This window comes from Pan troglodytes, chromosome 10 (assembly GCF_028858775.2).
Source record: "Pan troglodytes isolate AG18354 chromosome 10, NHGRI_mPanTro3-v2.0_pri, whole genome shotgun sequence".
Taxonomy (NCBI): domain Eukaryota; kingdom Metazoa; phylum Chordata; class Mammalia; order Primates; family Hominidae; genus Pan; species Pan troglodytes.
The window spans coordinates 38,958,600-38,984,224 of record NC_072408.2 but is presented as its reverse complement, the minus strand read 5'-3'; the positions used below and the strand labels follow the sequence as shown (position 1 = coordinate 38,984,224).

At 42.1% G+C, this 25,625-nt stretch overlaps 1 protein-coding gene across 4 annotated transcripts in view; it reads right to left on the bottom strand.

Annotated features, from left to right (window-relative positions):
* NEMP1 (nuclear envelope integral membrane protein 1) overlaps positions 1 to 25,625 on the bottom strand; it is a 30,411-nt gene that overhangs the window by 693 nt on the left and 4,093 nt on the right. Inside the window, exons 2-10 of one of the 4 annotated variants that reach the window (XM_009425085.3) lie at positions 23,785 to 23,909; positions 21,672 to 21,891; positions 20,230 to 20,302; positions 15,634 to 15,727; positions 15,059 to 15,173; positions 14,109 to 14,334; positions 11,758 to 11,931; positions 10,864 to 11,044; positions 6,634 to 8,635 (exon numbers count right to left, since the gene is read on the bottom strand). In XM_009425085.3, coding sequence (XP_009423360.1) covers positions 10,864 to 11,044; positions 11,758 to 11,931; positions 14,109 to 14,334; positions 15,059 to 15,173; positions 15,634 to 15,727; positions 20,230 to 20,302; positions 21,672 to 21,891; positions 23,785 to 23,909 — 1,208 coding nt within the window. In that variant the 3' untranslated portion in view covers positions 6,634 to 8,635. Of the gene's footprint in view, positions 1 to 6,633; positions 11,045 to 11,757; positions 11,932 to 14,108; positions 14,335 to 15,058; positions 15,174 to 15,633; positions 15,728 to 20,229; positions 20,303 to 21,671; positions 21,892 to 23,784; positions 23,910 to 25,625 lie in introns of those variants that run through there. The other 3 variants (XM_054663147.2, XM_063786490.1, XM_063786491.1) reach the window with 3 other exon arrangements.

Genomic DNA, 25,625 nt, shown 5'->3' with positions numbered 1-25,625 from the left:
ACAAACAGGCAGTTGTGAGGACCTCTGGATGTGCTACATGTCTGTCTCTATTTTTCCATCTCCAGCTTTTACACCCACTCCTGTAAACTTCTGGCATGGACTTTGCCCCAGAGGGACACACCTAGCTTCTTGCGGGAGTGGGCAAGGAGGAGCAGAGTTGGAACTACAGGGAGGGTGGTGGGACTTGGCCCCCATGCAGTAGGCACATGGCAGGTGTTCCCTAAGGAGGAAACCCGGCCCTCCTCAGTCTTTCCTGTGAGACTGAGTAGGCAGAGTGGCCAGGCACAGGACAGAATTATTAGTACAATGGTCAATGCCACTCCCGAACAGGAATGAAAGAGACACATCCTCCTATGCTATTGCATCTCTGAACCCGGGTGGAGGAGCGGAGGAAGGAGGAATGGAAGTGGGGCAAGAAGGGGCACAGGCTTCCTTCTCCCTTCACTTGGCTTTCCCCAAGCTCTAGGAAAAGAGAGCACTTGTCACTTACCAGAAGGACACAACTGAGGAAGCAATAAGAATATCAATAATAGCAGTCTCTAGGAATCATGCAGCGTTTACCACGAACTGGGCAGGGCTCTAAGCACTGTACATACACTAATTCATTTAGTGCTTACAATATCCCCATGAAGTAGATACTATTTTTGTATTTTCTAGATTTTACAAAAAGCTAAGTCTTTTAACTAACTTGGCAGGGAAGGGTGAGAAGCAGAAGGTGGGTTGGGAGCAGTCATCTTCTTTGGATTTGGATTTGAAGGGAGTGGGAATGTGACTGGTTGAGGGTGGGGAAGGGAAAAAGGCAACAGGCCCCAGATGGGGCGCCCCAAGGTGTTAAAGAGAAGCAGTGACAGGTCAAGGCAGGACTCACCCAACACTGGAACTAAGGTATAACTTCACTGTCCTTGGAGAATGGTGGATGAAATCTCAATATGACAGGAATGGGGCATAAGAGTCCCGGCCCCAGGATGGAGAGGTGGCTTAATGGGAGCTGTCCATGGTGCAAGGAAGCTGGGAAAAAGGCTGCCCTCCTCTTGCCAGTGCCCACTCTTCTGATTTTCCCTTTCGCTGCCTCTTCCAGCCCAGGCTCCCTGTGCCAGTCAAACCAGGAGAGGCCGGAGATGGCTGATCAGCACAAAGTCCAGACTGTTCCTGCTGAGGGTGTGGCTCACTTAACCCTTCACAGGCCTGAAGCCCCAGAGGGAGACACTCAAGCTCCCCCTAGGTAGGAAAGGGTATCTGGCTGGCGTTAGCTGAGAGGCTTAACTAAAGGAAGGTTCTTGCTCCATTGTCTCCCAAATTTGGAAATGAAAGCTGGAAGAATGTAATTTATAGCCAAGGAAAATATTTCCCAAAGAGAAGTCAGGAATTTTGTCAAGGACAGGTAGGGCCAAGTGCGGTTGCTCATGCCTATACTCCCAGCACTTTGGGAGGCCAAGGCGGGAGGATCACTTGAGCCCAGGAGTTCAAGACCAGCCTAGGCAACATGGCGAGACACGTCTTTACAAAGAGTGTCTTCCTAGCAAAAAAACAGTACCTCCCTCATACCTACTCTTCCTATCTTATCGGGAGTCAGGGGATGTTAATGAGATTACTTGGAGAGCTAAGCAGACAAAATCCCCAAATTCTCCACTTCCCTTCCCCCATGAATCAGACCCTATCATAGAGACCCAAAGATTAAAGTGATTAGTAATAATACCTCACATGTGTATAGATGTCCCAGTTTCACTGAACTCCCCCTTGCATTGCCTCACTGAATAGCACCACCCCGAGGAAGGCAATACAGATACTCCATTAAAATGGAAAACTAGGGACAAACACCAGACTCAGAGAGGTTACACAATGTGCCCACAGTTCCATGCTAGTGCATGGCAGAACCAGGAACAGAATGCAGCTAACTAAGTTTGCCAAAAGTTGCAGCCCAAGTTCTGAAGTTTCTAATTTTAATTCGTCAGCACTAGGATACTGAGTAAGACCCTGAGCTAATGTAATAGCTCCCTCTGATAGATAAGAAGTACCCCTTCATCCAGCCAGGAAAATTCCTAAAAACAGCAAGCCCCCTCTGCCTACCATCCTCTCTCCCAGGCATGCAGAAAGAACAAATTAGGTAATTATAGACACTTAACTGAAGAGAGACTTGATTCCCCAACTCTCAGCTATGGCTGCTTGGTGCAAGGTCCAAACTCTATTGCTCTCACAGAAGCACTCTGCGTAAGCCTGGCCCATCAGCAGTTCTATTATCAACCTGCCTTTACATAATTTATTGATCTACTACATATATTTGAAGGTGGAGGGGGGCAAGGAAAAGAGAGAAAGCTGAGTGGAAGTGACATCAAAACATAATGCTATGTGTAGGTGGAGCAGTATCCATATCCTAGAGGCAGAAGTGACAAATATCACCTATTTACCAGTGGAGGAAACAGATCTAGAGTGAGAAAACCACTTTTCCAGGGTCACACCACTGCAAACCTGGCAGAGCTGGCACCAAAACCCAAGTCTCATGTTCTCTAGGCCAGGAATCTGCAGCCATCTGGGGTTTACCTGCATGTCCACCCATTCAGTCAACTGAATGCCTACTATGTGCTTACTCACGAGAAAAGTGACTCTAAAATGAGATGGCACTCTCAGGTGTAAGAACAATGACATGAACATCACAGCTAGGGCAACCAACTGTACTGATCCGCCTGTGGGACACAGTGGGGTTCTCTGGACATGGGAATTTGAGTGTTAAAACTAGGAAAGTCCCAGGCAAACTGGAGCCAGTGGGTCACCCTAAATGAACAAGATATGAAATACACATCCAAGTCAGCTGGGATTTTCTGATCTCCTGCTTTCTAGGCAAAACTGAAGCAACCAGAGCGTATTAGTCTTCCTCTACTTTGACTCCTAAATCACCTTCCTTTTTCCCCCATTAACATTTCTAGACCATGGAAGGGGCAAGAGGGAACTTTTTGGGGTTACAGAAATGGTCTATATCCTGATTGTGGTAGTGGTTATACAACTGTCTCCATTTGTCAAAACTCAGCAAATTTGTACACTTAAAACTGGCAAATTATATTGTTATGTAAATTGTACTTCAATAAAACTGGCAAAAAAAAAAAAAAAAAAAAATTCTAGGCTGGGTGCAGTGGCTCACGCCTGTAATCCTAACACTTTGGGAGGCTGAGGCGGGCCGATCACTTGAGGCCAGGAGCTCAAAACCAGCCTGGCCAACATGGTGAAACCCCGTCTCTACTACAAATACAAAAAAGATTAGCCGGGCATGGTGGCGGGTGCCTGTAATCCCAGCTACTCAGGAGACTAAGGCAGGAGAATCGCTTGAACCCGGGTGGTGGAGGTTGCAGTGAGCCGAGATCACGCCATTGTACTCCAGCCTGGACAACAAGAGCAAAACTCCGTCTCAAAAAAAAAAAAAAATTCCAAATCACTTGGTGCTAATTTCTGACAAATTGGGAAGGCAGCAATCTGATTAAGCCAATTCACTCATTAATCTTCCCACAGGTACTAACTTTTAAAAAGATGTTACACAATAAAAAGGCAGGTATTTTCAGATATGGTGAGGAAGACATTTGGTGGTAGAGGGTCTTCTCGGCTCTCATAAACTATCTGGTACTAATAACATTTATCATACTTAGACTGGACTAAGATGTGCCAGGCAACAAGCTAAGTGCTTTACATCATTGCTATTCAAAATGAGGTCCACAGACCAGCACCATCTGATCAACTGGGAGCTTACCAGAAATCCAGAATCCTTGGAAGGCTGAATTGGGAGGTCTGCTTGAACCCAAGAGTTCCAGGCTGCACTGAGCTATGAGTGTGCCACTGCACTCCACTCCAGCCTGGGCAACAGAGCAAGATCCTCTCTCTTAAAAAAAAATAATAAATGCAGATTCTTGGGCACCACTGATTTACTGAATCAGAATCTGCATTTTAACAAGATCGCCAGGTGATTCCCATGCACTTTAAAGTTGGAGAACTGCTTTACACAACTTACCATGTTTTTTTTTTAATTATACTTTAAGTTCTAGGGTACATGTGCACAACATGCAGGTTACATATGTATACATGTGCCATGTTGGTGTGGTGCACCCAGTAACTCATCATTTAACATTAGGTATATCTCCAAATGCTATCCCTCCCCCCTCCCCACATCCCACAACAGGCCCCAATGTGTGATGTTCCCCTTCCTGTGTCCATGTGTTCTCATTGTTCAATTCCCACCTATCAGTGAGAACATGCAGTGTTTGGTTTTTTGTCCTTGCGATCGTTCACTGAGAATGATGGTTTCCAGCTTCATCCATGTCCCTACAAAGGACATAGACTCATCATTTTTTATGGCTGCATAGTATTCCATGGTGTATGTGTGTCACATTTTCTTAATCCAGTCTATCATTGTTGGACATTTGGGTTGATTCCAAGTCTTTGCTATTGTGTATAGTGCCGCAATAAACATACATGTGCATGTGTCTTTATAGCAGCATGATTTATAATCATTTGGGTATATACCCAGTAATGGGATTGCTGGGTCAAATGGTATTTCTAGTTCTAGATCCCTGAGGAATCGCCACACTGACTTCCACAATGGTTGAACTAGTTTACAGTCCCATCAATGGTGTAAAAGTGTTCCTATTTCTCCACATCCTCTCCAGCACCTGCTGTTTCCTGACTTGTTAATGATCGCCATTCTAACTGGTGTGAGATGGTATCTCATTGTGGTTTTGATTTGTATTTCTCTGGTGGCCAGGAGGGATTAAAGACTTAAATATTAGACCTAAAACCATAAAAACCCTAGAAGAAAACCTAGGCAATACCATTCAGGACATAGGCATGGGCAAGGACTTCATGTCTAAAACACCAAAAGCAATGGCAACAAAAGCCAAAATTGACAAATGGGATCGAATGAAACTAAAGAGCTTCTGCACAGCAAAAGAAACTACCATCAGAGTGAACAGGCAACCTACAGAATGGGAGAAAATTTTTGCAATCTACTCATCTGACAAAGGGCTAATATCCAGAATCTACAATGAACTCCAACAAATTAACAAGAAAAAAACAAACAACCCCATCAAAAAGTGGGCGAAAGATATGAACAGACACTTCTCAAAAGAAGACATTTATGCAGCCAAAACACACATGAAAAAATGCTCATCATCACTTACCATGTTTTTTTATCCTCACTATAACTCTATGATGTACATCTAGCAATTATGCTTTAAGTTTTTATTAGTTCAACCATTAACGATCACCTATGTCTCTTATTTACCTAGTGGTAGTTATGGAAGGAAGAGGAGAAGATGTCATTAGTGTACATTAACATAAATTTACTTATGTTCTACATCCTGTTTTCTTCCTACTTTGCCAACTTTCTGTCTTAAAAAAAATAGACAATGGATTTCCATGTAGTCCAAATAACTGAGATGAACTTTGGGAGGCTGAGGTGGGCAGATCACCTGAGGTCAGGAGTTCAAGACCAGCATGGCCAACATGGTGAAACCCCATCTCTACTTAAAAAATACAAAAAGCCGGGCATGGTGGTGGGGGCCTGTAATCCCAGCTACTAAGGAGACTGAGGCAGGGAGAATTGCTTTAACCCAGGAGGCGGAGGTTACAGTGAGCCAAGATCCCGCCTCTGCACTCCAGCCTGGGTGACAGAGTGAAACTCCATCTCAAAAAACAAAACAAAACAAAACAAATAATAATAATAATGATAATAAATAGGCAGGGTGCAGTGGCTCATGCCTGTAATCCCAGCACTTTGGGAGGCCGAGGCGGGCAGATCATTTGAGATCAGGAGTTCAAGACCAGCCTGGCCAACGTGGTGAAACCCCGTCTCTACTAAAACTACAAAAATTATCAGGGTGTGGTGGCAGGTGCCTGTAATCCAGCTACTTGGGAGGCTGAGGCAGGAGAATCACTTGAACCTGGGAAGCAGAGATTGCAGTGAGCCGAGATCATGCCACTGCACTCCAGCCTGGGCAACAGGAAGAGACTGTCTCAAAAAATAATAATAATAATAATAATTAATTAATGAGATGAAAAAACACAGGTACAGAGTTAATATGAATATTACAAAGGATTCCCAGAGCAAAGAAGGTAGCCAATACATAAAATGAAAGGTACCAGACTCCTATGATAGAAGCTGGGCCTAGACATAATTTAAGTTTTTATTCAATACACATAAGGCTCACTACAGCCCTACTCTTTCTTCCACCCTATACAGAGCTCTTGGTAGGGATCCCATAGCTGGAGCCATAGGTCTTCTCCCCATCCCAATGGACAAACAAAAGAGATACTTTATGCCATAAAAAAAAAAGAACTAAAATATAATCAGAGTAGTTCCTTGGGCCAAGAATAACCTGTATTTTGCTTTTCTATGAGACAGCATGGTAGTACAACCTGCTGCTCCTGCAAGAATACCCCTTAGAGATTTTGCATCCTGGGAAATCATCCAGTCCAAGGATGAAAGTAGACCAGTACAGACTCAGGACAGGAAGGGGTGGCTAAGAAAAAAAGGGAAATCAGTGGCATGCAAAACCATCTCATTAGAAAGATGAAACTGAGGAGTAAATTGCTGATTACCTGAAAACAAGAAATCCAAACAAGAAAATATTATGTTCATTAAGAAAGACCACGATATATCTATAAAACTTTTATTAAAATTGGAATTAGAAACTATACCAAAAACTTTAAAAATACATTAAGACATTGTTCTTTTTTCTTACAGAAAAGAGGGTGAAAATAAGACCCATGGCAAAGAGCCATCCCTGATAATTTTGTTCCTTTCAAACATTCATGAACATTTAAATAAAATTACAAATATTTAAATAACCCTAAGGTATTACCCACAGGCTAAAACTTGCCAGTAATTCCTTAGCCCTGCTATTTCAATATCAATTCCACAAACATGGAAAATTACGGTAACTGCAGGCTGTAACAGTTTCTAATATTCACATTACGAACTATTTGTTATGTTGTCATAAGAATGTGCTCATGCTATAGGCAAATTCAGAGGTGATTTCACCATTTTCAAATTATCATCAAGAGTGTGAAAGAGGAAGATGACACACACGTGGGGTGGTGTGGAAATCCAAAGCCCCACATTTTGGGAGTCTGTGACCACTCCCATCCGCCACTAAAGCTACGAGTTGGTGTTGGCATGAATCTGCTTTGTTTATTCCCAGCAGGCTCTGGCTCGTGTCACATAAGGCACCAACATCCTTTTCAAGGTAGTAACCATCTAGAATCAACTCAATTGTAACCTGAATTCATAAGCTTAAGTCACCAAAAGACATCACTGGGTCATAATTATATAGGTTCCCCTAAAAAAATAAAAAAAAAATCAATTTCTGCTATGTAGAAAAAGAAACAAAAGGTTTAGGTGCCTTTGCCTTGTGCAATGGATATTTCATATGTTTATTAATTGGTTTCAGTTAATATGTAATATGAAGGCATGATAAATGTGTCAAACTGTTCTCTTGTTTCAGATACAATTCTTGGCATTTCAATATAGGTTATTATCTCATATGTCAGACTTGAGTTCAGAGAATACTAGAAGGACATTTAATTTCCTTTCCTCCTACTTCCTTTCACTACTCAATTCAAAGAAAAGTTATGAGTACACAGCTAGGAACCATTTTTACGTAGGCATCCATCTAAGCCCATCTTGTTTTTTTTTTCTAAAACAACAGAAAGACTAAGGACAATTACATAATGCATTCCCAAGCCTTTTATGGATATCAGGGCCTGGGGGGACTATCTGGCCTATTTGGGTTCTTTCATTCACCAAAATTCTATTATACATGCCAAGGGTTAAAGGGAACACCATCAGTCAAGAGACAGCTGGGCCCTAGAATGGAATCTATTAGCATAAAATGGAACCGTGGGACCCAAAGAGCTATCAGCAAAATTCCCTTTGTAACAGACGTAAAAATCATGAATTTGAGGGGAAAAATAAACTAGTTTTGGTGGGATGCAGTGGCTAACAGGAATTACTTATTAGAAGGTAATGAAGTTGCTAAATTTTCCTTGTTTTTGATCCCTGTGTTCTGTTGGTCTCTTGAAGCAATCTGAGTGGGAAAGGAAAGTGAAAGAAATGTTTTATGCCAGCTGCCTCTTGTATTCCCATTAATGGGAGTCTCTACATTAATGCTCTACATAATTTGGTCAGACTGATGAGAGGCAATAGATTTCCAATGCTGATGAGATCCAGAGCCCTGGAGCCCATTTATGGCTTGACATTCACCCAGCAAGACGCTGACGTGGCAGCAAACACGGCTCCAATGTCCAGCTTACCTCATAGTTATCCCTTCAATCCTTCTTGATGAGATTGGTCTGAGAGATGAGACTGTACTGAAATCACAAGAGCTATAACTGCCAGAGAAAAATTAAATGGGGTCTTCAAGTAGTGACTGAGCCAGCAAACTAAGTGGCCAAGAGGGAGACAAGAGCAGCTCCTAAAGAAGGTTGAAGTCAAGCAATCTCCGGAACACAGAGGATCTGAAGCATCTGGGCAGAGCCACAGGCAGGCAGGGCAAGGACACACAGCACACCAGAGCAGCACCGTCCTTCACTGTGTGAGAGCAATTCTCAGGCTGCAGAACCAATTGCCATCTCCACTGCCTACAGCTCAGGTCTCCAACTACCAGATAGGGAGTAAAAAACAGTTTGATTTTATTCACCTCAAATCTAAACACGGTGGAAAAAAAACTGGTCTAGAGATGGAAACTATATTTCATGGGGGTTTATTAAACAGAGAAAGAGGAGAATCTTTCACAATTCCACAGTGCTTTCTCATTGAAATAAAGACATGATCAGGAAAAGTCACCCTTATAGGCAAGCTATCACCTCCCTAAGTAGGAGAGGCACCAAAATCTCCAGAGAATCCTGAGACCACTTGCACGAGTTGAATTATTTTTAAAAATAAACTTATGCTTAAATATGCTAGGTCTCAATTTCTATAAATAAGGTAAAAAATAGTATATTTCAGAAGTGTTAATAGTTCTTTGTAGAGAGAGAACATTTTACCATGTACATAATTCACAAGGGTATAAAGGTTTCCCAATGTAAAGTTCCTTTTACCCTTCAACTGCAACCCATAGCATCTGCCCAAATACTGCTCATTTTTCACTTTCTACTATATGTCTCTTTCCTGTCAACTGAGGTAGTTGTCACTTTAGGACAGTTTAAGGCTCTGGAAAACACTGGTGGAAATAATCAACTGCCCACCTGGAGGGCAGTCTCAGAGCTGACCCTTTGGAAGTCTGCAATGGAGCTAGGCCTTTCAAAATTACCACGCTAAATGGCTGGTCTAAAGGAGTCATTACGGCTTTTTAAAAAATCATCTGCCTTTTTCCATGATCATGGTGAGCCAGTAAGTCTGGTGCTGTGCGCTTGCCATGACCATCTATCTTCCTGGCTAAGGTAATTACAGATTTTTCCAGGGTATAAGGGTGAAGATCACAAAGAAAAAGAACAAGTAAATGACAGACACTTGAGAATTTGCTTCCTCACAGATTACACTGCTGGTTTATAAGGGGTACTTTGCAATGGCAAAAGAATCTGAAACTAATGCTACTGCAATAACAGGCAGCATACATCTCAGGTCAGAAACGCAATCATAAATAAGTGTAAGTTCATGGAAACTTGACAGCTGAATGAGCACCCAGAGGCATGAAGATAACCTGGAGACTATTTCCTGGCAATGCAAATTGTGGCTGCTGCATAACTACAAATTGTGTATCAAGAAACTACATAGTTTCAAGGCTTAAAAATTACCCAGATTTGGGGGAGTATGGGTGGTGAGAAAAGGCTGAAAGGAATGGACAGAGCATGTAGACAAAGGAAGGGAAAGGAAAAGGAGACAGTTTCCTGATTTCATAGCAACTCAAAGATACATGACCCAAGGAAAATGGAGAACGTGTAAAAAGCATCCAAATCCCCTAAACAAGATGACTTCTCCTAGCTAGCAGGAATAATGCTACTCTGAACATACATAGTTCACAGGTAAGGGAACTGACCCTTCCTGAAAGGGCAAAGGCAGGGCAAGGAAGAATGGGAAGAGAAGAATACGAATGTTTTTTAAGATGGAATTGAAAGTTGAATATAATAAAAAGCCCAATACACCTCACCTGCAGAAGAGCCTACAGGCATGTTCCTAAAGGCAAATAGGACTTTCTATCATATGTATGAGAACTAAATCAAAGCTTAAAACAACAGCTCCTGGGGCTTTAATGGATAATCCATATTAATAAATATGTAGGGGCCTAGGGGGTGTATCACTCTGGAGCACTTGCTGGTTCTGGAACATGAGTTTGTTATGTTTTTTAAAAGACATTCGTTTAAAAAACAAAACAGTAAAAATCTATTTTCCTCCCAAAACAGTTAAATCAATAATTATTCTAAAGTCACTGAAATAAAAGCTGGAGTGAAGGAGGCTCAGATTTGTGGATTTCTCTCTGGAAGTTGCAGCCTATAGTCTAAAAGCATTCCTGCACTTAACAACAGTTCTTACTTTGGAGAGCCAGCCAGTGACAGAAATGCCATGATTGAATCAACTTTCAAGAAGGAGCTAGAATGCCATGCTAGCTGTGGCCATCCAATTTCTCTGGAAACATAAAAGTGGGCTGTTAGCTTAACCAATGGGAAGTGAACTACCCAGCATTCACTACTTTATCCACTCTCCTTCCTCAGGGATCCCATAGAGACCTCCCATTTCCAAAGGGAGGCCTTTTTAGGCCTCTTATTTCAGTAGGAGAATTTCTACCCTATCTATCTCACTCTGTTTCAAAGGGTTGAAAGCAATTGCACAACACATGCAACATGGACCAAGGCACCAAGCCAGTCCACGTAAAGATAACTGACCACTACCTAGGTTAGAAAGCTGTTCTGTGTGATAGCAGGACACCGAGAATATGAGTCCTCCTCCTCAGAGGATGCTTCCTCATAGATTTCATCCTGGGCAATAATGCTCCCTAATCCATACTCCTGCTCATGGACAGAAACTTCATTTGGCGTGAGGTGGGAAGAGCCTTCCACAAAGTCAGCAAATCTGGAAAAGAGAAGATAATACTCGTTAGAAATATCCTTCTATCCTTTCTGGTCTTCTTTCAAAATAAGAACAAATTAAAGCCCTCGATATGCTCGCAACTCAAATTATATTAAGTCTAGCCAACATCCTTGTCCTTACTCTGGCAGGTAAGTAGACTAAAGCATGAAGTTAAGGAGAAAAGGAAAGCTGGGATCATAGGCCAATACCCCTGCAACTCCATCCTGCTTAATAAGCACTTGCCTATCCTTTCTAATTATGAAAGTGCCAAGGTTCCTTTAGTCATCTGTAACCCTGATAAGAGAAGATTAAGGGGCATTACAGTTATTCACGTTTATGGCCCTGTAAACTTTATGCCATCATGATTCCAAATTGAAGCTTCACATACTCATTGGTACATTTGCCCCCAACTAAAAAGTGGGTAGGGGGGGAACCCTACGAACTCAGACAGCAATGCAAAACTTTCAGAAGGGAAACTTAATATGGTACTGGAGTCTTCCCATCTTAATGCTACAATCAAAGCTAGAGTAGATAGTTCCCTGAGGAAACAGGTTACTGCTTAATGTGTGATTATATATCCACCTTTCTCTTGACTACTTGAAGATTAACAGGAAAACAAAGGTCACAAGTGCACGATTCTCTAGAAGTATGATCTCTGGTAGAACTCAAGGTCACAATTACCCTGTTAGATGCTTGGTATATCTGGCTGAGTTTACCTTTTTGGAGACTGGATTCGAGAAACAGTCTTCCAAGCAGAGCAGTCTGGACTGTTACAAAATTCTCGGAGCTCCTCCAAAGCCTTTCGGGTTTCTACCTCTCCTTGTATCCGATATTCTTCTTCTGTCAGGAGACGAGGGGGAACAGGCTTTTCTGCTCCCTTACACACCTTTCTGTGCTCACCAAAATAACATTATGAATCATTAATCAGTAATCTATATCCATCCTTACTTCTAGCTCCCTTCAGTGGGCCAAGAATACAGCAGACAGCCTGGACATTAAGAGTCATCACTCCTAAAAATTCCATGGACATCTTTAGTTATAATGAACTCCTGATATATTAGACTATGAGTGACAATTCATAGGCGACAGAGCGAGACTCCATCTCAAAAAAAAAGTGATATAATTTGCACCACCTTGTGGTAACAGGAACACATGACATTTTACTAGACCTTTTTATTTTATATAAAATGACTAGAATAAAAATATAAAAATGCCTATAGAAAGTAAAAAATTATTTATAGTCAATATTATTCACTAATGTGAACAAACTCACTTTATTTTCCAATAAATGATAAAATACTTACTTATTTTCTAGTAGATGGGAAAATAACAGAAAATCATGGTATAAGACTGTGATCCTAGCCAGGCACAGTGGCTCACGCCTATAATCCCAGCACTTTGGGAGGCCAAGGCAGGCAGATCACCTGAGGTCAGGAGTTGGAGATCAACCTGACCAACACAGAGGAACCCCATCTCTACTAAAAATACAAAATTAGCCAGGCATGATGGTGCATACCTGTAATCCCAGCTATTCGGGAGGCTGAGGCAGGACAATCGCTTGAACTAGGGAGGCGGAGGTTGCAGTGAGCCGAGATCATGCCATTGCACTCCAGCCTGGGCAACAAGAGCAAAACTCCATCTCAAAAAAAAAAAAAAACAAACAAACGCCGGGCAAGGTGGCTCACACCTGTAATCCCAGCACTTTGGGAGGCCAAGGCGGGCAGATCACAAGGTCAAGATTGAGACTATCCTGGCCAACATAGTGAAACGCCATCTCTACTATAAAAACGCAAAAATTAGCTGGGCATGGTGGCATGTACCTGTAACCCCAGCTACTCAGGAGGCTGAGGCAGAAGAATCGCTTAAACCCAGGAGGCAGAGGTTGCGGTGAGCTGAGATCGTGCCACTGCACTCCAGCCTGGTGACAGAGCAAGACTCCATCTCAAAAAAAAAAAAGATTGTGGTCCAGTAACTTGGTTTCCCAAACTGAAAGCATCACCTTGACTATCTATAATAGACAACTTCAGGACCTAGTAACATTCCATATTTATTATGCAAGGTGACAAAACATGCTATGAATTACATCTTAAAATAAGACTAAGACCTCCAGAGCAATCTGAAAGCCACCGAGAAATAGTCTGAAATGGGCTGGGTGAGGTGGCTCACGCCTATAATCCTAGCACTTTGGGAGGCTGAGGTGGGCAAATCACCTGAGGTCAGGAGTTTGAGACCACCCTGGCCAACATGGTGAAACCACATCTCTATTAAAAATACAAAAATTAGCCAGGCATAGTGGCGCCCACCCGTAGTCCCAACTATTCGGGAGGCTGAGGCAGAAGAATCACTTGAACCCGGGAGGTGGAGGCTGCAGTGAGCCGAGATCACACCATTGTGCTCCAGCCTGGGTGACAGAGAGAGACTCTGTCTCAAAAAAAAAATCTGAACCCAGGAGACCTCAATGAGCATACGGTATAAAAGCGATACAATTTGTGGCGGGGCGCAGTGGCTCATGTCTGTAATCCCAGCACTTTGTAATCCAAGCACTTTGGGAGCTCCTCAGCACTTTATGAACTCCTGACATTTGAGGTCAGGAGTTCAGGACCAGCCTGGTCAACATGGGGAACCCTACTAAAAATATAAAAATTAGCTGAATGTGGTGGCGCATGCCTGTAATCCCAGCTACTCAGGAGGCTGAGGCAGAAGAATCGTTTGAACCCGGGAGGTGGAGGTTGCAGTGAGCCGAGATCACGCCACTGCACTCCAGCCTGGGTGACAGAGCGAGACTCCATCTCAAAAAAACAGTGATAGAATTTGCACCACCTTGTGGTAACAGGAACACATGACATTTTACTAGACATTTTATATAAAATGACTAGAATAAAAATATAAAAATTCCTATAGAAAGTAAAAAAAAAAAAATAGACTCGGGAAGGAACAAAAGTGGAAGTACAATACAATGACTTTTCATTAACAAAGAAGCTCCCAGGTCAACACCTCTGTATCCTCTTGCTGCAACTGCATCCCACACTGTACCTGTCAATATTAAGTTACATTGCCTTTCAGTCACCTGCAGGTGATGTACAGCCACTGAATAGGGTGTTCCAGGTTCTTAGTACAAAGAGCAATGATGATAATGGCAAGGGCAATATGTGGTATCTGGATGCCAGAATACATGAAACACAGGCCCATCAGCTGCAAGGTCCAGGTCAGCAGGTTGATACTTCGTTCATTCTCCAAGGGCCCATACTTGTAACATACTGCAAAACTCATGAATCCAACTGTGAGGACATAACCTATGAGAAGAGTTATCAGAAGACATTTTTTCATCTATACTTGGTAAAAATAATTTGTGTGGGAAGCAGTAGTTAATTTACTATATAGCACCAATTGAACTAGGAAATCAGATTTTTACTTAATTTTTCACACTTTTTTCTTAGAATATATTTCTCTAAGTTTCTATCCTTTCTGCTGTCCCAAATTTATTTGGTTCAAACAGAACATTAAAGGTACGTGTTGAACAACCCTGAAATAGACTATTTTAAAAAACCAATATACAGAAATCCAGATTAATCACCCTTCAAAGGATAACTCAAAGGTTACTATCTATATGACCAAGGATTTTTACTTTGTAAATAAAATCTACAGCAGTTCATTCAGAAATGAAGGAGAAAAAAATTAACTGCAGAGTCTTTTACTTAAGGTCCCCAAGTATATTTAAAATATGATTCCATTAATAAAGTCAACTTACAGCTTTTCAGAAAGATGTTTATTGTGTAAAGAAAGGTATATTTATAAATACCAATAAATGAACATCTTCGCCTTAACAGCACCATTCTAATTTAAGAGAAGGTGATAATTGTAGAGGGGTTAGAAATAAGCAAAAAACTATGATTTTTAAAAGTTTAAAAAAATGACATGAACTATTAAATCCCATAAGCAGGCAAAATCTTTTCATGATCAAATTAACTGAAACAGCCTATAAACGTACAAAAGGAAAGCAAAACCGACAACACTTACTTAAAAGATACTGCCAGTAACACCTCCAGATCTCTTGTAAATTTTTAAAAACTAGTTGAATGAGGTACAGAGAAAAAGACCAGCCTCCCACCAGGATGACGTAAATGGGACTTTTCTAAGACAGAGAGTAGAAGTGAAAGCAAAAAGTTACAACAGGCTTTCCATACATAAAAGAAGCAAAATGGAACTATGATTTTGTTTTAAAAAAATTCAACCTACTCAAAATGCACAAAAAATACTTCTCTTAAAAAGATGTCCTTTATACTTAAAATGGTACAGTCTGCAACGAACACTGGGAAGATGAAATGCTAAATAACTTAAAAGCCTGGCTATATAATTAAAAAACAGGAAGCAGACTTTAATCCCCCTCTGAGCACAGGATTTTATATAAAAAGAAAGAATTTGTAATCAGGCTCCAAGTTTCATCGTGGAAAGTACCTTTCTGAATCAAGGACAGTAGGATATTGACTCATCAGCCATCAATACACATTTTCAGTTTTCTAAGATTACCCAGGAAAACAGTCCTTCAGCTATCCAAATTCATTCTAGCTGCACATGAAGATTCTGATACTTACCTTAGGCATAAACTTAGATAGTATAAAAATGATGATTAGCAGAGAGGCCACAATTCCCACACTCATCCCAGTAGAGTAGTAGAAAATTTGACTTCTGCAGAAAAAAAATGTATTTCATGACCATATGTATATATTTCATACATAGCACTGTTGAAACTAGGACAACTAACCCAGCCGAAAGATTTTAAAAGGTACAAGATTAGAGCAGTACAAGCATCAGAGACATTTCAAATTTGGTTCCAGACCACTGCAATAAACCAAATATTGCAATTGCAGTAAGTAAGTCACACAAATTTTTTGGTTTCCCACTGCATATAAAAATTGTTTACACTATATTATAGTGTATTAAGTGTACAACAGCATTATGTCTTAAAAATATATATTCCTTAATTAAAAATACTTTGCTAAAACCTGCTAAAGATCATCTACGCCTTCAGTGAGTCATCATTTTTTTTGCTGGTGGAGGGTCTCACTTCCATGTTGATGGCTGTTGACTGATGAAGGCGGTGGTTTCTGAAGGCTGGAGTGGCTGTGGCAATTTCTTAAAATACAATGAAGTTTGCTGCATTGACTCATCCTTTCAATGAAGATTTCTCTAAAGCATGCAATACTGTCTGATAGCATTTTACCACAACTTCTTTCAAAACTGGAGTCAATCCTCCAACAGCATTAACCCTTAACAAGAGGATCACCCCTCCTTTGAAGCTAGGCACTGACTTCTCTCTCGCTATCAAAGTCCTCAATGGCATCTTCTTCTAGTATAAGGCTATTTTGTCTACATTGAGGAGCTCTTTAATTGTAGCCACTTTCAACAATGATGTTAGCTAGATCTTCTGAATAACTTGCTACAGCTTCTATATCAGTGCTTGGTTCATCTTTTTTTTTTTTTTTTTTTTGAGACAAAGTCTCACTCTGTTGCCCAAGCTGGGGTGCGATGGCGTGATCATGGCTCACTGCAGCCTTGATCTACTGGGCCCAGGTGATTCTCCCACCTCAGCCTCCCAAGTAGCTGGTACCATGACTGGCTTTTGTATTTTTTGTAAAGGCAGGGTTTCACCATGTTGCTCAGGCTGGTCTCGAACTCCCTGGGCTCAAGTGATCTGCCCGCCTCAGCCTCCCAAAGTGCTGGGACTACAGGCCTGAGCCACCACGCCTAGCCTACCTTGCACTTTTATGTAATAAGACAGCTTCTTTCCTTAAATCTCATGAACCAAGAACCTTCACTAGCTGTAAACTTTTCTTCTGAGGCTTCCTCACCTCTCACCCTTCACAGAATTGAAGACAGTTAGGGTCTTGCTCTGGATCAGCCTTTAGCTTTAAAAAAGTTGTATCTGGCCGGGCATGGTGGCTCAAGCCTGTAATCCCAGCACTTTGGGAGGCTGAGATGGGAGGATCACGAGGTCCGGAGATCGAGACCATCCTGGTTAACACGGTGAAACCCTGTCTCTACTAAAAATACAAAAAAATTAGCCGGGTGTGGTGGCAGGCGCCTATAGTCCCAGCTACTAGGGAGGCTGAGGCAGGAAAATGGCATGAACCTGGGAGGCGGAGCTTGCAGTGAGCCGAGATCACGCCACTGCACTCCAGCCTGGGCAACAGAGCAAGACTCTGTCTCAAAAAAAACAAACAACAAAAAAAGAGTTGTATCTGGTTTAATCTTCTCAACAGCCAACTAAAACTCTCTCCATATCAGCAATAAGGCTGTTTCACTTTCTTATCACTTGTGTGTTCCCTGGAGTAGCACTTTTAATTTCCTTCAAGAACTTTCCCTTTGCATTCACAACTTGGCTAACTGCTCAGGACAAGAGGTCTAGCTTTCGGTCTGTCTTGGCTTTTGCTGTTCTCACTAAGCATAATCAGAGAGATGTATGACTCTTCCTTTCAGTTGAAGACTCACAATCTACTCTAGGGTTATTAATTGGCCTAGTTTCAATATTGCTGTTTCTCAGGGAATAGGGAGGCCCAAGAAGAAGGGAGACGGGAATAACCAATTGGTTGAGTTGTTAGAACACCCATGACATTTATCGATGAAGTTCACTGTCTAATATGGTTTGGCTGTGTCCCCACCCAAATCTCATCTTGAATTGTAGCTCCCATCATTCCCACGTGTTGCAGGAGGGAACTGGTGGGAGATAATTGAATCATGGGGGCAGTTTCCCTCATACTGTTCTCATGGTAGTGAATAAGTCTCATGAGATCTGATGGTTTTATAAGGGGTTTCCACTTTCACTTGGTTCTCATTCTCTCTTGCCTGCCGCCATGTAAGATGTGCCTTTTGCATTCTGCCATGATTATGAGGCCTCCCCAGCCACCAGGAACTGTGAGTCCATTAAACTTCTTTTTCTTTATAAATTATCCAGTCTTGGGTATCTTTATCAACAGTATGAAAATGAACTAATAGGCTGGGTGCAGTGGCTCACGCCTGTAATCCCAGCACTTTGGGAGGCTGAGGCAGGCAGATCATGAGGTCAGGAGATCGAGACCATCCTGGCTAACACGGTGAAACCCGTCTCTACTAAAAATACAAAAAATTAGCTGCACGTGGTGGCAGGTGCCTGTAGTCCCAGCTACTCGGGAGGCTGAGGCAGGAGAATGGCATGAACCCGGGAGGCGGAGCTTGCAGTGAGCCGAGATCGCGTCACTACACTCCAGCCTGGGCGACAGAGCGAGACTCTGTCTCAAAAAAAAAAAAAAAAAAGAAAATGAATTAATATACTGTCTTACATGGACATGTGGTGCCCCAAAATAATTGCAACAGCAGCATCAAAGATCACTGATTATGGATCACCATAACAGTTATAATCATATGAAAAAGTTTGAAATATTATAAGAATTACTAAAATGTGACACACAGACCCCAAGTGAGCACATGCTGTTGGGAAAATGGTGTGATAGATTTACTTGACCCAGGGTTGCCACGAACCTTCAATTTGGAAAGAAATGCACTATCTGTGAACCACAAAAAAGTGAAGTACAATAAAGTGATGTGTGACTATATTTGCCCAAAACTTGAGGTCAGAGAACTGTAGAGACTGATGCTATGTAGTTACTGCCAGATTATGAAGATTAGGATTAAAGGTCTTCCCTCATATATTTCCCAATAATCAGCCTTTACGTAATGTCCTATTCACATCCCCATCATCTCTCCCGACCTGAATATTATTATTTTGTCACCCAGGCTGGAGTGCAGTGGTGCAATCACGGATCACTGCAGCCTCAACCTCCTGGGCTCAAGTGATCCTCCTACCTCAGACTCCCAAGTAGCTGGGACTACTGGCATGCACAACCATGCCTGGCTAATTTTTGTATTTTTTTGTAGAGGCAGGGTCTCACTATGTTGCCTAGGCTGGTCTCAAACTCTTGGGCTCAAGTTATCCTCCCCCTTCAGCCTCCCAAAGTGCTAGGATTACAGGGGTGAGCCACCACAACCAGCCCCCCATTCCAGATTTTTTCTACCAGTTATTCCTCCCTGTTTCTCTCAGCATCACCAAAATAACAACTTCCAGCAACCCCACTCCAGCCCAACTTCAAACTCCAATTGTTAATCTTGCATTCACTACTCCACAAATACTTTTTACTTGTATACAAACTTAATGTTGATTTTACCTTCATTCAATGTTTATTTAGTTACCTATATATTTTCTTCATATTTGTACATGTCAGTCTCACCTGTCTTAACTAGTAGGTTCCTAAAGGAAGAAATGAATAAACACTTGATTTTTTTTTTTTTTTAAACAGGGTCTCCCTCTGTGGCCCAGGTTGAAGTGCAGTGGTGTGATCTTGGCTCACCGCAACCTCCGCCTCCAGGCTCAAGCCGTTCTCGTGCCTTAGCCTCTCGAGTAACTGGGATCACAGGCACATACCACCACGTCCAGCTAATTTTTGTATAGACAGGGTTTTGCCATGTTGCCCAGGCTGAGCTGTGATATTTGTTTTTTTTTTTTTTGAGATGGAGTCTTGCTCTGTTGCCCAGGCTGGAGCACAGTGGCACGATCTCGGCTCACTGCAAGCTCCACCTCCTGGGTTCACGCCATTCTCCTGCCTCAGCCTCACGAGTAGCTGGGACTACAGGCGCCCGCCACCACGCCTGGCTAATTTTTTTGCATTTTCAGTAGAGATGGGGTTTCACCGTGTTAGCCAGGATGGTCTCGATCTCCTGACCTCATGATCCGCCAGCCTTGGCCTCCCAAAGTGCTGGGATTACAGGCGTGAGCCACCGCGCCCAGCAGCTATTTGTTTCTTTACGTCTGAACAAAATGAAACTCACCAACCCATGGACCTGTAAAGATGACACCTTAACACATTACTTCTAGCAATAGAAAGGGTGATGATGTTCCATTTCATTGTATTGGCTAACTCCTATCAACCTAATGATGGGCCAACCTAATGTGGGAATTTCACTATTGTCAACATTGTTCAAATAAGAAAAAACAAAAATCATAATACACATTAAAGTATTTTTTTAAATATCCAAGCAGGCAACGGCCAAGCCATAAAGGTCCTGGAAATGGGAATGGCAGTACTTAATAGTTATTATAAAACCCAGGCAGGATAGGTATGAGCCGTTTCATTCTGCACACTAGCCTTGGAACCTACCTGCTCAGCAAGTCTCCACAAAAAAATAGCATAAGTCCAAGAAGGAAAACAAGAAAGAGTTTGGGATCAAATCCTGAAATAAATAAAGATTTTTGCTTAATAAGGGAACAAAACTGCTTAAGGTATTATAGAATAAAAGACAATGTTGGCACTATTGGTCAGCTACAGTAAAAATAAATGCAAACAGCCCACCTAAAAAGCATTTAAATTTCACCTAAAGCCTGGGCACCCTTCCAATGTATAATTAGGTCTGTCTAATCTGTATTTGCCTGAAGATCTTATTTTTATTTAGGCTACCTATGCTAAGGTTAAAAGAAACTCAAGCTTCGTTTTGGACAAAGCTAGACACAGTACCATCAGCAATTCATGCAATCACCCACAAGGGGTCTCTATCACTCTGGCTTTCAAGCTTTAAGTCACTCACAGTCATGGAACTCAGCAGATTTGCCCAGAACTGTGGGTCAGGGCCTTGTGTTATTCTCTAACTGGCTGCTTTTCTTGCCCAACAATACCACCTACTTCCCTTTGCTACAGAACACTGTGCTGGAAAAGCCTACACGCAAATACCTCTCACTCAGGACCAGGGGGCCCTAGCAAAGGCCCCTTAGTGGCATACCAGATACTCCCACAGCTTTCACATTCAAGAGTTCTACGGGAGGCCCACAAACAGAACAGGAGCAGAAGGAATCAGTAATTGTAGAAGGAACGTCAAAAAACAAGCCAACCCTACATAACCAAAGAACCCCAGGACAAATGGAAGGGCACAACCTATTTCATACTAAACCTAGAAACATTTCTACTACTTACAACATCCCAGGACCCTGTGTAGTAACCAAGGGGAAACAAAGTCAGAGAGAATTCAACAGGATCCATCTCCCCTGAAACTTTCTCAGTCATCTTCAGAAAAGAGAAAACTTCTCCCAGTTCCACTGAATAAGTTTTAAACTGCGGTGGTCTTCATCTTTATTTATGGTTCCATTAATACTCTTTTTACTTGTGAATGATTAGTTTTCAATTTTACCTTTCTTCAATTTTTATTAACCATTCACGTCTTTAAATGTAGGCATGTACACATCAGATAGTTACCTTTGTCTAGAAGTGTCCAGAAGGTAGAACACGTCTATCTGATTTACTCTAAGAGTATTTGGCATATATGCTCAGGGACATTAGCAGCACAATGTAACTAGGAATAAAAGAATAAAAGTCTTCACAGTTCCAGGTAAGGAGGTACTCAGAATTTCCTGAGGTGGAGTTTCAATTCTAGGCCTGTCTGATAGGGGTGAAGTCTCCATGAACTGTTTGGAGCAGTGGTATACTCAGGGTTATAATCAGAACCCAACTGGAGCTGTCTTAGGCTGACTTCTCAGTCTCACTAATTATACCCTTCAGAACTCAGTCCTTATCACTACAGAATCCATCAGAAAAACAGAGGTGAGACTTACTCCGGATCACAATGACACTGTACTTGGTGTCCTTCTCTATAATCTCAACTTTGAGGCAGGTTTTTGTGCTGTATAGACCCACGTTAACATAGGTGTCATTCAATTTCTCTTTTAAAAAGGAGGAAAAAAAGTTCCAGATACTAAACTGCTCTAGCTCCTTCAGTTTCTCCTCATTCTCCACCTGGGTGACTCGAACCAATCTGGAACTATTTACTCGGATCTGTAACACAAATAAAATCAGGATGAGAAAAAAGGAAGTAGGAATTTTAATTTTTCACAAATACAATTTTTTAAAAAACCCTCAGACTAACAACCAAATCAGTAATGGTGCCAGTTTTCCACAAAGCTTATCAGAAATATAGAAATACAATGGCTAAAACATAATTGGGCAAATAACACTGCACATGTTACAGAGAGACAGCTGTTAGAATACCTTCTTGTTAACATGATCTGAATCTACTATTAGGGCAGAACATATAGGGAAAAAAGACTTCCAAACTGAAAGAGTTATCAATACAGCTATTTATTAGAGATCACACAAAGCAAAGGTCTATAATATTAAGAAAATTGCCAGGCATAAACTGCCCCAGAAAACTAAAAATGTTTTCCATAATGACAGGCTGAGTTCAATCCATTGTCACAAGCCACTGATTATGAGTAAATGTTGGTTATAATGTGCCCCAGATGGAGTATCACTTTTTTATCAGATAATTTTTTTTTTTGAGATGGCGTCTCGCTCTGTTGCCCAAGCTGGAGTGCAGTGACATGACTTCAGCTCACTGCAACTGCCACCTCCTGGGTTCAAGCGATTCTTCTGCCTCAGCCTCCTGAGTAGCTGGGACTACAGGGTGCGCGCCACCATGCCCAGTTAATTTTTGTATTTTTAGTAGAGACGGGGTTTCACCATATTGGCCAGGCTGGTCTCGAACTCCTGACCTCAAGTGATTCGCCCGCCTCAGCCTCCCAAAGTGCTGAGATTACAGGCATGAGCCACTGCGCCCGGCTTATCAGACATTTTTTTTAAAGAATTTTTTTAAAAAATCCACAAGTTGGCTGGGCATGGCCCCCAGCTACTCAAGAGGCAGAGGTTGCAGGGAGCCGAGGTCGTGCCACTGCACTCCAGCCTGGGTGACTGAGCGAGACTCCGTCTCAAAAAAAAAAAAAACAAATCCACAAGTCCACCCTTAGGTTTTTGATGTGAACAACAAATGTCCTTATCAGTAACTATGCTTATAACAACTACAACATTTCTGAAAGGACCTATTTTGTACAATCACTGTTACAGCCAGACATTCCTGTTTGCCAGGTGACTTAACAGTGTTATGAAATAAATGAGACCAAAGTCATTCTTCAGCTCGGGGGTTTATGAAATATCTCATATAGAATCAGAATAGGAACAGTGGGGCAAAAGAGTTTACATCCTCACAGGCACATAACAGTTTCCAGCCCAAAGAAGGCATAAGGCCTTTAAAAAGAAAGAAGGGGGCTGGGTGCGATAGCTCATGCCTATAATCCCAACACTTTGGGAGGCCAAGGTGGGCAGATCACCTGAGGGCAGGAGTTTCAGACCAGCCTGGCCAACATGATGAAACCCCATCTCTACAAAAAATACAAAAAAATTGGCCAGGTGTGGTGGCGTATGCCTGTAATCCCAGCTACTTGGGAGGCTGAGGCAGGAGAATCGCTTGAACCCGGGAGGCAGAGATTGCAGTGAGCCAAGATGGTGCCACTGCACTCCAGCCTGGGCGACAGAGGGAGACTCTGCCTCAAAAAATAAAAAATAAAAATAAAAAAAGAAAGAGGGGTGTGTGTGCGTGCACACACACATACTGCAAAACGAAGGACAAGAAAACAAAGCAGTTTCTTTGGGAAAAGGAGGGAGGAGGAAAGTTTACCTTAGAATACCGTAATCTACTTGAGGGAGCAGAGAGGAATACAAAGTAGGCATAAATGCTTATTGATGAAAACACAACTCAGGATAATCTCAACCCTAACAAGATTGTTAACAACATTTTTTTTAAGCATGTGAAGGGGAAGAAAGTGTCAAAATACTCACTAATCACCAACAGAAATTTACAGAAGCTGCCACTGCCAGAGGATTCCAAGTTATTACCTGTATCCGTGTCCATATATCATGCCATTTTGGGATAAGCACATTTGTGTAACAGAATTGTTGGCTGGCACGCTTTTCACAAACTTGGGATTCCTGAAGCATGACCACATTTACATCAGTTTCAGCTTTATGCAAAGAAAGGAAACAAGAATTAAACATAACAAGCTAATAACTATAACTCATTTCATGAAAAAGATTAAACTAACCACTTTCCTAAACTTTGGGTTAAAACATTAGCCAGACTGAGAAATAAGAAAAAAAACTGAGAAGAAAGAAGAACTAAGGCAGAATCTTATTTCTGTCGTTTATTTAAATATTACACAGTCATTCAGTCAGAAAAGTAATAATAAAAACTACTATTAAGTATCTTTTTTTTTTTTTTTGAGACAGTCTCGCTCTTTTGCCCAGGCCGGACTGCAGTGGGGCTATCTCGGTTCACTGCAAGCTCCGCCCCCCGGGTTCACGCCATTCTCCTGCCTCAGCCTCCCGAGTAGCTGGGACTACAGGCGCCCGCCACCGTGCCCGGCTAATTTTTTTTTTGTATTAAGTATCTATTAAGACAGTATGCTGCCAGGCGCGGTGGCTCATGCCTGTAATCCCAGCACTTTGGGAGGCTGAGGTGGGCGGATGACCTGAGGTCAGAAGTTTGAGATCAGCCTGACCAATATGGAGAAACCCCCCCGTCTCTACTAAAATACAAAAACATTAGCCAGGCGTGGTGGCACATGCCTGTAATCCCAGCTACTCGAGAGGCTGAGGCAGGAGAATCACTTGAACTTGGGAGGCGGAGGTTGCGGTGAGCCGAGATCACGCCATTGCACCCCAGCCTGGGCAAAAAGAGCAAGACTCTGTCTCAAAAAAATAAAAAATAAATACATAAATAAAAGAGACAGTATGCTGTCTCATTTAATGCTCCCAACAATGCTATGAGGTAAGCACTCTCATAATCCCTATTTTATAAATGAGGAACTGATGTTTAAGAAAGATTAAGTAATTCGCTCTAAAATCACACAAATACTAAATAGCCTATCTGAGATTCACCCCCAGGTCTGACTATGGTCTTAAACACTAGATATACTTCCTGTCCTATAAAGGAATAAAGTAAGCTAAACTACTCCATCTGTTGATTTTCTCTATCCCTTTCCTGAGTAGAACAGAATTGGCAGGTTTTTTATTTTATTATTATTATTTTTTTTTTGAGACAGGGTCTGGCTCTGCTGCTCAGGCTGGAGTACAGTAATGTGATCATAGCTCATTGCAGCCTCAAACTCTTGGGCTCAAACAATCCTCCCACTTCAGCCTCCCAAGTAGCCAGGACTACAGGTACACACCACCACACCCAGCTAGTTTTTTTTTTAAAGAGACAAGGTCTTACTATGTTGCCCAGGCTGGTCTTGAACTCCTGGCCTAAAGCAATCCTCCCACATTGGCCTCCCAAAGCACCCACGCTGACCTCCCAAAGCACTGAGATTACAGATCTGCCACCACGCCCAGCCAGCATTTTTTTTTTTTTTTTTCAGACAGGGTCTCACTCTGTCACCCAGGCTGGAATACAGTGGTGCTATCTTGGCTCACTGCAACCTCTGCCTCCCAGGTTCCAGCGATTCTCCCACCTCAGCCTCCTGAGTAGCTGGCATTACAGGCATGAGCCAACTCAATTGGCTAACTTTTTTTTTTTTTTTTTTGTATTTTTGTAGTAGAGATGGGGTTTCGCCATGTTGGCCAGACTGATCTAGAACTCCTGGCCTCAACTGATCCACCCACCTCAGCCTCCCAAAGTGCTGGGATTACAGGCATAAGCCACCACGCCCAGCCAGCAATATTTTTAATATATAGTACTT